The sequence below is a fragment of the Nansenia antarctica genome (assembly GCF_963989245.1).
Source record: "Nansenia antarctica genome assembly, chromosome: 3".
NCBI classification, from domain to species: Eukaryota; Metazoa; Chordata; class Actinopteri; order Argentiniformes; family Microstomatidae; genus Nansenia; species Nansenia antarctica.
In genome coordinates, this window is record NC_137688.1 from 86,407,992 (window position 1) to 86,420,491 (window position 12,500).

At 45.9% G+C, this 12,500-nt stretch overlaps 2 protein-coding genes across 3 annotated transcripts in view; one reads left to right on the forward strand and one right to left on the reverse strand.

The window, feature by feature from the left end:
- The first annotated feature begins 871 nt into the window (after window positions 1–871).
- LOC308152196 (mediator of RNA polymerase II transcription subunit 30) lies at window positions 872–5,526 on the forward strand. The gene is made up of 5 exons (XM_080525119.1): window positions 872–993; window positions 2,537–2,755; window positions 3,858–4,016; window positions 4,352–4,441; window positions 5,411–5,526. The coding sequence occupies exons 2-5, from the start codon at window positions 2,543–2,545 to the stop codon at window positions 5,504–5,506; spliced, it is 558 nt and encodes a 185-aa protein (XP_080381245.1). The 5' UTR covers window positions 872–993; window positions 2,537–2,542; the 3' UTR covers window positions 5,507–5,526.
- A 1,696-nt stretch (window positions 5,527–7,222) lies between these two features.
- The window catches only part of ext1c (exostoses (multiple) 1c), a 96,972-nt gene continuing 91,694 nt past the window's right edge, over window positions 7,223–12,500 (reverse strand). For both annotated transcript variants that reach the window (XM_080526093.1, XM_080526092.1), the window contains exons 7-12: window positions 12,397–12,500; window positions 11,583–11,678; window positions 10,851–10,937; window positions 8,860–9,020; window positions 8,382–8,553; window positions 7,223–7,837 (exon numbers count right to left, since the gene is read on the reverse strand). The exon at window positions 12,397–12,500 is cut by the window's right edge and continues 15 nt beyond it. In XM_080526093.1, the coding sequence (XP_080382219.1) occupies window positions 7,652–7,837; window positions 8,382–8,553; window positions 8,860–9,020; window positions 10,851–10,937; window positions 11,583–11,678; window positions 12,397–12,500 (806 nt within the window). In that variant the 3' untranslated portion in view covers window positions 7,223–7,651. The remainder of the gene's footprint in view (window positions 7,838–8,381; window positions 8,554–8,859; window positions 9,021–10,850; window positions 10,938–11,582; window positions 11,679–12,396) is intronic.

Consider the following 12,500-nt stretch of genomic DNA (forward strand, 5'->3'; position numbering starts at 1 on the left):
GATTACTCAGACAGAGATGAACATTTGAGAATAACTAGTTTTTTTTTAGTTGGGCCAATTATTTTAAGTTGACATTAGCCTACACTGGAGTTCATGTTCGAATTTTGCAGAGCACAGAATGTTACGTTACTAGCATTAGCATAATCTCTGGTCGTTTGGGCTGGGGGCACCAGCGGCTGCGAAGGACTATCGAGACGAGTGACTCACACTCAGTCCCAGGGCTGCGGCAGACAGTACACCCAGCATTTACACACCGAACACATCCCAGAGAGACGCTGCCTCTCTCTGCCTGGTTTCACTCTCTACCCGGCTGCTTTACACCATAGGCCAGTTGAGGATTTGGAAGCCATAAATATGTGTTTTTGTTTCTTCTAAGAATGTGTAGGCTATTTACACATGTTCACATTACACACGCACACACTCAAATGCAGGAGAAGACAGATAGAATCACAGAAGACAGGTCAACTTGGGCTCCAAACACAACACAGACAGACAGGTGATGAAGCTCCATCCCGAGGGCAGCAACCCTATCGTCACGCACGACACTCCCCCCTGGAGGAGGTGGAGGTCCGTTCCGTTGTCACATCAACCCACCATTCAGACTGCGCCCGTCTCCAGCGCCCTCTGCTGGAGGCTGGCCTCTACAACCATTCAGACTGCGCCTGCCATCTCCAGCGCCCTCTGCTGGAGGCTGGCCTCTACAACCATTCAGACTGCGCCCATCTGCAGCGCCGTCTGCTGGAGGCTGGCCTCCACAACCATTTCAGACTGCGCCCATCTCCAGCGCCCTCTGCTGGAGGCTGGCCTCCACAACCAGGAAGTGACGTAGTGAAAGCGAACCTGTCTCTTGTTGTTGATTGTTGTTTGAAAACGGCCGTGCGTGTTGAATGAGAAACATTGATTTATTTTCGACACCCAACCAAACACCGAACCCGGTCCATTACAACAACACAATAACATAATAACAACATTACAAGGACGTCCGTTTACAACGTGAGTAGACTTAGCCTCTTTGTGTTGCATGAGTGTGTTTCCCTGACTGAGTGAAGCGTTCATGCTGCTGCTGTCTGTTAGCTGCTGCTAGCCCGTTAGCAGAGGTGGCTGTGAATGGATGGATGGATGGTTCGTTTGGCTCAACAGAGGTTAGATGGAAAACAATGTTATTAAGGGGTCTATTGGTACGTAGAATGTAATACAGGGAGGCGATACGTTGACTTTGACTTTGACAATGACTTTGAATTCAAGCAATACTCTCAGATAGGAATATTGTAAGTGGTGCAATGTAATAATATCTTCTTCTTTTGGCTCTAAACTCCAGACACAACACCGTCAAATAAAAAGCAGAGAATCGATACGTTAAACCCGATGCTATGGTCATTCGTTTCATTTTAAAAATCCCAACTTTTGGAGTTTAGAGACCAAAAAGATAAAATAATGCTTCACTATCCCAAAGGGAGGGCACTCCACGTAAACAATGACTTCATGTTGCTGTTGTCTTAACGTCAATGTCCACCAGGCGGCAGAGGGACACGGCGGGAGGTTGGGGACACGGCTAATGACACATCTCTCCCGTTGGGTCTCTACTGGCGCATGTGTTGTTCTGTTAGCTGGACATTGCGAATTGGCGATTTCCCAGGTTCATATCAAAGGCATGGTCATATAGAAGGCATGGTCATATAGAAGGCATGGTCATATAGAAGGCATGGTCATATAGAAGGCATGGTCATATAGAAGGCATGGTCATATAGAAGGCATGGTCATATAGAAGGCATGGTCATATAGAAGGCAGTAGTCCAACATGACACTGGCCTGAGGTCTGCCCCCCCCTCTGGTCAGGCACACCCCCCAGCACACCATTTCAATGTGTTTTTCTTTGGAATACTTTATTTTCTGTGCCCCCCAATAAACCTGCTGGTGACTGATATTCAGTTTATTTATGTATTATTATTATTATTATTATTATTATTATTATTATTATTATTATTATATTTCTAGCTTAGATGTACACTGAGGGAATTGTCATTGTCATATAACTCCTATTTGAGAGACTCTACACTCTGGCTTCCTGTTAAGTTCAGAATAGATTTCAAGATCCTTCTGCTTGTTTATAAAGCTCTCACTGTCACAGCACCAGAATATGTTCAGACCTTCTGCATTTAGCATATCAGCCCAAAATAGAGCTCTCAGGTCTTCTGCTAGCATATCAGCCCAGTAGAGCTCTCAGGTCTTCTGACGCTGGTTTTCTCTGTGTACCACATGTACAAAAGAAGAGGTTTGGTGAGGCTGCATTCTCATTTTATGCACCCAAATTGTGGAATGCACTGCCAGTTTACATTAGGGATGCAACCTCAGCACATATGTTCATAAGTCAAGACTAAAAACCCATCTTTTTAATATTGCCTTTAAATGACTAAATAATTAAATTATGATTATATAATGATTAAAGCACTTTGAGCTGCAGCGTTTGCAGGAAAAGCGCTATACAAATAAAAGTTATTATTGTTATTATTATTGTGCTCTCTTTCTCCATCTATAGATACAGATGTCTACCTCTTTACCTCAGAAGGTTGCGGGTCTGAGTGCTATGCCCGCCCAGCAGCCGTCCCACCTGCCCCCCGGCCCCGGCCCCGGCCAGCCCCCCCAGGGCGCCCTGCGGGAGATCTCCCCCGTCTTCCTCTGTCGCATCGGCCAGGAGACCGTCCAGGACATCGTCACACGCACCATGGAGATCTTCCAGATCACACGAGCCACTCAGGTATTTTATTCAGGTTATTTAACTCATTTAGTGCCCAGGGTGAATACAGTTGCCCACATTGACTACATTCTAGAATGCCAAGCAGGGTTCCCGCGGGTCTTTGAAATCCTTGAAAGTTTGTGAATTTGAGAAAAAGAAATCAAGGTCTTAAAACGTTTTTTTCAAATTGACATGAGTCATTGAAAGTGCTTGAATTTCCCTCTCTCTCGAAAAATAAATAAATTAAAACTTAGCTCGTCAACTAGTTCTGTCTCAAACTATGCCGTGTTGGGTCCTTGAATTGAGTCCTTGAAAGTCCTTGAGGAAGAACAACGGACGGCGCAGGCGCCAGACCAGACTAGATGATATTAAAGCGTACGTGCCTGTCCACCTGTCTGTTGATCAGCGCGTAGCTTTAACAATATCTTCACTCCACGATCATCTAGACTGGTCTGGCGTCCTGCACACCGATACACAGATCCAGGATCAGCAGCATCGTCTCTGTCGCGCAAACAAACCCGGCAAATGTTTTACTCGCCCCGAGCAACCGTTAATGTTCCCTGTGAAAGTGCAACAACAACAACAACAACAACAACAATACCACCCATACCTACCCCCCCCGCTCCTCCCTCCCCCCGCCCATGCCACCCCGCCACCACCCCCCCCCCCCTCCCTTCTCTACAGTATTCTGTGGACATATATGGCGCCGCACATGGCAGCTATGGTTTTACAGTTTGTTGTGTTCTGTCTGCACTGCTGTCTGTCCTGTGTTGTTTTGTTTGCATTGCATTTAGAAATGCTCTTACTGTAACGCCAAATCAAATTCTTATATGTGTATGCTTAATGTGTATGCATAAATGGCAATAAACGTTATCTCATCTCATCAACAACAACAATAGTTTGTTTTAGGCATTTTCCTTAGGGCTGCCTGAAAACCCTGCTCTTTGTTTATGTGCTCTGTGTGACTGTGATTGTCCCCCCCCCCAGCTGCCTAACGGGGTGACCCAGAGCCAGGTGGTGTACTCTGTGTGACTGTGGTTGTCCCCTCCCCCCAGCTGCCTAACGGGGTGACCCAGAGCCAGGCGGTGTACTCTGTGTGACTGTGATTGTCCCCCCCCCCCAGCTGCCTAACGGGGTGACCCAGAGCCAGGCGGTGTACCAGGACCGCTTCGGGAAGCTGCAGGAACACCTCAGGCAGCTGGCCCTGCTGTTCCGCAAGCTCCGCCTCCTCTACGAGCGCTGTGTGGAGATGACCTCCGACCTGCAGGAAGGACCCGCTGAGGTGGGGCGTCTGACTGCCTGTCTGTCTGTCTGACTGCCTGACTACAAACTGTCTGTCTGTCTGACTGCCTGACTACAAACTGTCTGTCTGTCTGCCTGCCTGCTTACCAGCTGACTCTGTCTGTCTGTCTGTCTGTCTGACTACCTGCTTACAAACTGACACTGTCTGCCTGCCCCCCCCTACCCCCCCATCTCTCTCTAGCTTCTGCCCTATTCCTTTTTCTAGTTCCCTTCCAGAGGTGAATCATCATAGATGTGAAACATCACTATACGTGCTGTGTGCTAATGATATGATTTGTCAGTATAAATGTTGTCCTTGCTTGTGGCCGTTGGTAGCTGGTGCCCTACCTGGGAGAGGACATGGCCTCTGTGCGGGTGGAGCCCTGCAGCCCGGCAGTGAACCAGGAGAGACTGGAGGTGCTGGAGGTTCGTATGGTCTTCTTTCTTTGTTGTCTGAGTAAATAAACGTTTGTGGCGACCATTTTGTTTGGAGGAACCTGGAGGAAAGCTCAAACACACCTAGAGCCTGGTACACACACACAAAGATAATCTGGCCGATTTTGGCCCGATTTCCCCCCTTCTGACCAAGGACAGCAAACGCCCGATTATCGGACGGCTCTAAAGATTATCCTACAAGATTATCCTGTGGTGTGAGGTGTGTTAAGAGTCAATTTCTCCTGACAATCTGCTCGGAAAATGGTCGGGGCCGACGATCGTAAATATTAAACGTGTTCAATATTTACGATCAAAAGTCCTCTTGTGTGTGGGCGACTCCCGACAACTGCCGAGTCTGATTGTGATGTGGATGGAATGTAGCCATTAGCCAATCAAGAAGCGAGCTGACTGACGTGTCTTCTTTTCGTTCTTTGGAACTTTATTTGCCTTGTCGCACATGGCTGCCTCTACAGGTCAGTCAGGGTACTACTACCCTGATCAAGCAAGATTTCTGGCTTGGGGGATGTGATTCTAGACTATCGTGGGACAGATCTTGTGTGTGTGTGTCATGTATGTGGTGTGCTCTATTGGGAATATCAGAGCACAGAATATCAGAGCACACCACACACAAAACTGTTCAATCCATGATTTTTTATCTTCATGTGTGGGGTCAAATCTGTTAAGATTTAGAAAATCTTTGTGTGTACCAGGCTTAATACTCATGAAGGTTTTAGTTTGACTTGAAACAGGTGTTTCAGTTCTGGGTCTGTCACACTCCAGGACCAGGGTTGTTGGAGACCACCCCTGATTCAAATCTAGCCACTAATTTATTTTTTATTTTTGTATACATATGAAGAACTAATTTAACAGCCAATGTCAGTGGACGACCGACTCTCACTGCAGAGCAAAAGTGTTGTTCCTTGACTGTGACTGTTTGTTTCTCTGTCATGTGACCTACAGAAAGTGAGGCAGAAGAACCAGGAGATGAAGATTCTGATGGACCAGATGAGGAATCTGCTATGGGACGTCAACGCTATGCTGACACTCAGGAAATGACCACACCCCTCCCTTCCCCCCCTCTCTCTGCACTTCATCCTAACTCCATTGATCTAGTGCACTATCCAACAAGGGTCTGAGGCCGCAGGAAATAGACCGACTTCTCCTGCGCTGTATGGTGCTTCCAGAAGCTGATGACTAGAGACATTGAATTAATTGAATTTTGATTTTTTGTGTGTGTTTTTTACGCCATGAACATTCGAGTCTGTTTGTGTACTGTGAATGTCTCTTGTTTTGTTAATGTTTTCTTATCTCTGTGTGTGTGTGTGTGTGTGTGTGTGTGTGTGAGAGAGAGAGAGAGAGAGAGAGAGAGAGAGAGAGAGAGAGAGAGAGAGAGAGAGAGAGAGAGAGAGAGAGAGAGAGAGAGAGAGAGAGAGAGAGAGAGAGAGAGAGAGAGAGAGAGAGAGAGAGAGAGAGAGAGAGAGAGAGAGAGAGAGAGAGAGAGAGAGAGAGAGAGAGAGAGAGAGAGAGAGAGAGAGAGAGAGAGAGAGAGAGAGAGAGAGAGAGAGAGAGAGAGAGAGAGAGAGAGTTCAAACCTGCCAAACCTTGGGTAGAAAGCCTTGCCTTTTCCACAAGAATCCAAAATCCACTTCAAAGCACAGCGGCTGATCTAGTGTCAGTGAGTGCTTTAAAGCTGCAGAAAACCCTGCCCTTTGTGTACACAGCTTTTGAGTTTCACTAGTGAGTTTCAGTAATTGAGTTGTAGACAGTGGGATATGATCTCAAATTAGCCCCAAGGCAGCTATACTGTTTGAGAGAGTGTGTGTGTGAGAAAGATTAATGAGATTAATGTCTTAAGTGCTGGACAACACACCTTAAGGGTGCTGTCCTGCACTGCATGTAAATCTATTTTTGTACACAGTGCAGGATCTTACAGGCGCACAAGCAATAGGTTACTGAGTCGTCTTTTTTTCTACAAAATGAAATACATTTTAAAACCATGTTTTTTCATGCTTGTCTTTTTCTTTCACAAAGAAATCTTTAAATATTTGATGTTACGGCTTGATATTTTGATTCCAAATGCTTTTGCTGCCAGCCATGTTCAGAGCGGAGAGCTCCACACTGCCAGACTTTTGGGGCATTTTCGCTGAACTTTGAAGACCCACCAAATATTGACTTTTCGGACTACATAAACATTGAACATATCTACCAAAACTTTAGACTCTCTTCTTTCATCAGAAAAAGAAAGTTTGTTTCTAGCCTCTTTGAATGTTTAGAAATCGGCCGTAGAACATAGGGTGGTTTCAGCAAAAACACCAGATTTTGACCAATAAACAGAGAAAACAAGCTTTTTCTGCAGAACTTTTCTTTTTTTTTTTCTGCACTTTTTCTGTATCGTCCGACTGAACTGTTTGAAGAGTCGCGCGATGGCCGCAATGCTCCGCGCCGCAATGCTCCGCGCCGCGTTTGGCACATACCCTGATCCGTTTCGCCATTACTACAACCCACAGCAAGCCACTTCCTTCTCCAGGCTTTTATAGCTGAGCTAAATCGAACTACTGCCCCCATCTGGGACCGAAATACATTACACCCAAGTCTGAAATTCACACACTAGGTGTAGAACATGTCAATAACGCGATCCCCGCGAAAAAACAACAAAAAACAAAGACGCCATTTGGCGTCTTTGGCAGTCAACGTTACTATTCTATAAGACGCCAATTGGCGTCTTTGGCAGTCAATGAGTTAAGAAAAAGAAATGTTTTTATTTTTATTTTTATTGGTCTTTAGTTACAACATGATATGAAATGAACCAATCGCTTTGCAACCTTCCCTGACCTGCAGCCAGAGGGCTTGGCACCAGTAATAGTTCACTTGGTGCCTTTTGATATGAAATAGTGTTACTCAAACAGCGATGGGAGTGGCAGCTTTATCAAGGGTTCACATGCCACGTGTCTCATCCACGAGAACCAATCACACAGTGATATAAGGCCTCCCACGTCGCTCCCTCCGATTGCTCATCTTCCCAGACAACCTTGGAGATACGGCTCCACCTCTGGCTTTCGGCTCTGGTCCCTTCTGACTCGCTCTCCTGTCAGCAGATCAGTCCACCAGGGTCTGTCTGTCCACCAGGGTCTGTCTGTCTGTCTGTCCATGTCTCCCCCTGAGAAGGGTTCCATATGTCACTGACTGTCCCGTCCTTCAGTCTCAGGAACGCTCCAGGTCCTTGTACTTCTTGCGTAGGACCGACACCTGGTCCTTGAACAGCACCGGGTCCAGTCTGAACTGGGAGTGGACCAGGGGCATGTAGCCGAACCAGCTGGCGAAGGTGTTGACACACTCTTGCCTCTGGGTAAAGTGCTCTGGGTTGGCCCAGGGGGCGCTCTTCGTACCCTGTGAGGTGGGAGAGAAGGGAAGACGAGAGAGAAGTATTGAAGTTAGCTGACTGTCATAGGTAATTGTTTCGCGTTGACTCCTGTTGGATCCTGAACACCCAATGGCCAGGGTCAAAGGTAGACAGGGTTCCCGCGCTGGTCTTAAAAAGCCTTAGTCTAAAATCCAGCAATCTGAATCCTAAGGCCTAAAAAGGTCTTACATTCCAGTTATTCAGTCTGAAAATGAGGTGCTAGGTATTAAAAATGAGATTAGCTTATCCTGCAAAGAAATCAGTGCGACCACATCTATTTACGCAGAAATTAATCAAGCTGGAACCCAAAAAATGCCAATTCGCTTCCTTTTCTGTCTGTATGGCGGTGAAATCCCTAATTTCATCACCTCGAGGATGACAAAAAGCTATTCAAAGAGGTCTAAAAAGGTCTTAAATTTGACTTGTTGAAACTTGTAGGAACCCTGCATAGGTAATTGTTTTTGCGTTGACTGCGTTGAATCCTGAACACCCAATGGCCGGGGGTCAAAGGTAGAAGGGGCGTGGCCGTACCTGTGGGCTGGGCAGCTCCTTGTACTGCTTCCTCTGGGCGACTTTGATTGGCGGCATGTGAGTCACGGATGAAACCAGGAAGTTCATCAGGATGTCTTCACAGTTGGAGGAGCGGTCCACCAGCGCCCGCAGGGAGGGGGGCAGATAATGTGTGAACAAGTAGTGATAGTACCTGAGGAGAGAACAAGATCATATGAGACGGAAAACGTGACCGTTAGACCTTTTGAATTAGCCATTTTAGCAGGCGCTTTTATCCAAAGCGACTTACAATTACAGGGACATTCCCCCTGAGTAACAGTAACTGAGGGCTAAGTGCCTTACTCAAGGGCACACTAGTGGTGGTGTTTCAGGCGGGATTTGAACTCACTATCCACTGACTAGACCACCACTACCCCCACCTTTGAATTCAAAGACTTTAGTTAGACCCTCCCCACCCTCCAATACACACAACACACACAGTATGGACATGGTGTGTTACCTGTGGTAGAAGGCGGCTCCGGTCAGAACTATGGAGTACTCGTTGGTCCATTTGGAGGTGTAGCCCCACGCGTGCTTCAGGGGGTCCCAGAAGTGACTCCTGGGGGGGTAGCCCACGATGCGCTCTGGGAAGTTACGCCACACCAGGAAGGCAAAGTTCACCTGCAGTAACACACATACGTTCAGCTACAGTAACACACATACGTTCAGCTACAGTAACACACATACGTTCAGCTGCAGTAACACACATACGTTCACCTACAGTAACACACATACGTTCAGCTACAGTAACACACATACGTTCACCTACAGTAACACACATACGTTCACCTACAGTAACACACATACGTTCACCTACAGTAACACACATACGTTCACCTACAGTAACACACATACGTTCACCTACAGTAACACACATACGTGGACCCTCTAAAACAACAAAAACAAAAATCAGATTAAAAGACCCGAACTACCCACTGTACATACTTTGTGTTTTGTCCCCCGCCCCCACCTGTGGTGTATGTCCCCACCTGTCCTACCCGATACCTTATGTTTTGTTGTATTGTTCTTCCCATGATGGATGTACGTTTATCTTGTAGATAGTAATAGTTATTTGTCTGTATTATCTTGTAGATAGTACTAGTTTTTTTCTTATGTCTGTCTTACATGTAACGATGAATTGAAAATCAAGGACCCCAATTGAAATAAGCCAGTGGCTTTCTTGGGTTTTTATCCTGTTAGTTGACCTTGTATGTAATATGTACTTTCATGTACCTACTTCTGCAAACATTCTAATAAAGTTTTCAATCAATCAATCAAAAGTTCACCTACAGTAACACACATACGTTCAGCTACAGTAACACACATACGTTCAGCTACAGTAACACACATACGTTCAGCTACAGTAACACACATACGTTCACCTGCTACAGTAACACACATACGTTCACCTACAGTAACACACATACGTTCAGCTACAGTAACACATATACGTTCACCTGCTACAGTAACACACATACGTTCACCTACAGTAACACACATACGTTCAGCTACAGTAACACACATACGTTCACCTGCAGTAACACACATACGTTCAGCGCTCTGTGTCGGTAACGGTGACAGTGAAGCATTGTGTCCTTCTTTTGACTACACCGACCAACCGTTTTGGATTTGAAATCAAACAACTACAGTTAACACTTAATCAGCCATGAGAGTAAAAGTGTTGTATCTTTGCACCCGATCACTTCAGGATAAGCTAGTATGAAGCTATTTTGCAGTTTTTCTGTGTTGGAAGCAGGCTAATTTACAAGCGGCCAACTAGTGGTCGTTGTGTGTAAATAGGCCAGTGTTTTAAAGAGGGTCATTGAGAGAGTCATTTGACCCCTGAGGCGGCTCTTTTAGTAGATAAAAAGACACGGCTGTTCTAGTGTCAAAAGTAGAGATGCTCAGCTTTTATTTGACCATTCATAAATTACAACACGTTGTATGCACAGTATCCCCCCTATGTCAGGGTACCTAAACACTGATGGGACGATTGGCTCGAATCCAAACTTTTGGAGTGTAGAGCCGAAAACACTTCCCGGTCCCATTACTTACACAGGGCCCTGTACAGTATAACCTTTGTTTAGAGATTATCAGTAGGGTAAATGACACATATAGGTCAGTTTTAGTGGGTGTAGCTCCCCGTCTGGCTTTGTCTCTGCATAAAGGAGTTTGATCATATAAGTTTCCAGATGAAGTCACGTTTTATGCGACAATCTCTTTTTAGTAACAACTTGCATATTACTATGTATTTACTAGCTAAGATTGGCAAAAGATTGGGGTGGTGCAACCGAAACAACTAGTTTGAAACTAGCTAGTAACAACTAGGGGTTTAGTAACGACTAAATGCCTGCATTTAGTAATGACGTATGCCAAATTGGTGCAACCCAGTCCAGATTAAGTACAGCATGTAGTTTAGTTAGTTAGTTAGTTAATGTTACGTTTGTGTACCTCACTGGTCAGCAGCACTGTGTCCTCATCCAGGCTCAGCACCGCCTCCGTCTCTATGGCGACGTGGGGCAGGAAACGACTGCTCGTCTACGGGAGAGAGAGAACGAGAATAAGAGAGAGAAAGAAAGAGAAAAAAATAGATAGAAAATAACAGTGGTTGCTTTGTGACTTGAGAAGAGAGAGAGGGATGAGGTGACTGACTGGAGTTTGACCGTCATGGAGGTTTGCGAGAGAGAGAGGGGGTGAGAGAGGGAGGGAGGGTGAGAGAGATGGAAAGAGACAGAGAGAGAGGGAGGGAGAGAGAGAGGGAGATGGAAAGAGAGTGAGAGAGGGAGGGGGAGAGAGTGATGGAGAGGGAGAGAGAGATGGAGGGAGAGGGAGAGAGAGGTGGAGGGAGGGAGTGAGAGCGAGAGAGAGAGAGTGAGGGAGAGAGACGGAGGGAGAGAGAGAGGGAGTGAGAGCGAGAGAGAGAGAGTGAGGGAGAGAGACGGAGGGAGAGAGAGAGGGAGAGAGATGGACAGAGAGGGAGAGAGAGTGCGAGAGAGACCGAGGGAGAGAGAGAGAGGGGGGAGGGAGAGAGATGGAGGGAGTGGGAGAGAGACTGAGGGGGAGAGAGTGAGTGAGGGAGAGAGAGATGGAGGGAGACTAGAGAGAGAGAGGGAGACTAGAGAGAGAGAGAGAGAATGAGTGAGAGAGTCATGCTGTCTACAGGAGTGTTGTGTTGACACTGACCTTCCTGCGTCCGTCTGTCACAGTGAGCGGGACGGGCATGTGGGGCCACTTAGTCCTGTGAGGAGGCGGCTTCTCACTGTTCCACAGGATGACAATCTGACCCACGGGAGAGATTAGAGGAAGGTGTGCAGTAACAGTTAGCTTCTGTGTCTAACAACATACAAATACAGTGGGGGAAATAAGTATTGAACACATCAATATTTTGTCCAGTAAATGTATTTCCAATGAGCCTATTCAAGTGACATTTGCACCAGACTTTGGTATTAAAAAAAATCTAAACATTAAAGTCCATATGTAAATAAAGTTGTGTGGAATGAAACAGGAAAAAAGTATTGAACACCCACAAGAAAAAGCAGTTGATGATGCAGTTATTCCGGTGTTCAATACTTTTTTCCTGTTTCATTCCACTTTATTACACATAACTTTATTTACATATGGACTTTAATGTTTCGATTTTTTTGTCTGGATTGTTTGAGTTAATACCAAAGTCTGAATCGGTTTATTGGAACATTTACTGGACAAAATGTTGATGTGTTCAACTTATTTCCCCCACTGTACATCCACAGCACATAATCAAGTATGACTACTACCCAAGTCGTCAAGATACTATCCCCGTAACTACTGGGTAGACAGTCGAAGATCATAGGTTGTTATCAAGACGAAATAAATGTGCTTTTATACTTTGATGCGAAGCTGTTTACTTGTCTACGACCTGTGTTACCCTACATTACTTTACCTTCTAATGACCGGGAGACAGACCGGAAGACAGACAGACATAGTTAAAACACGAGTGCTTTGGCGGAGTTACTCTTACCTGCGAGCAATACTTGGACTTCGACACCACCTGTAGCAGCTTCATGATTGGCTGAGATTGAGACACCAATGGGGAGACGGCGTGAATGACAGCCGTGAACTCCT

Coding starts and splice junctions, on each gene's coding strand:
- LOC308152196 (XM_080525119.1), top strand. CDS start 2,543: ATGTCTACCTCTTTACCTCAGAAGGTTGCGGGTCTGAGTGCTATGCCC. Junction 2,756..3,857: donor AGATCACACGAGCCACTCAG/GTATTTTATTCA, acceptor CCCCCCCCCCAG/CTGCCTAACGGGGTGACCCA. Junction 4,442..5,410: donor AGAGACTGGAGGTGCTGGAG/GTTCGTATGGTC, acceptor TGTGACCTACAG/AAAGTGAGGCAGAAGAACCA.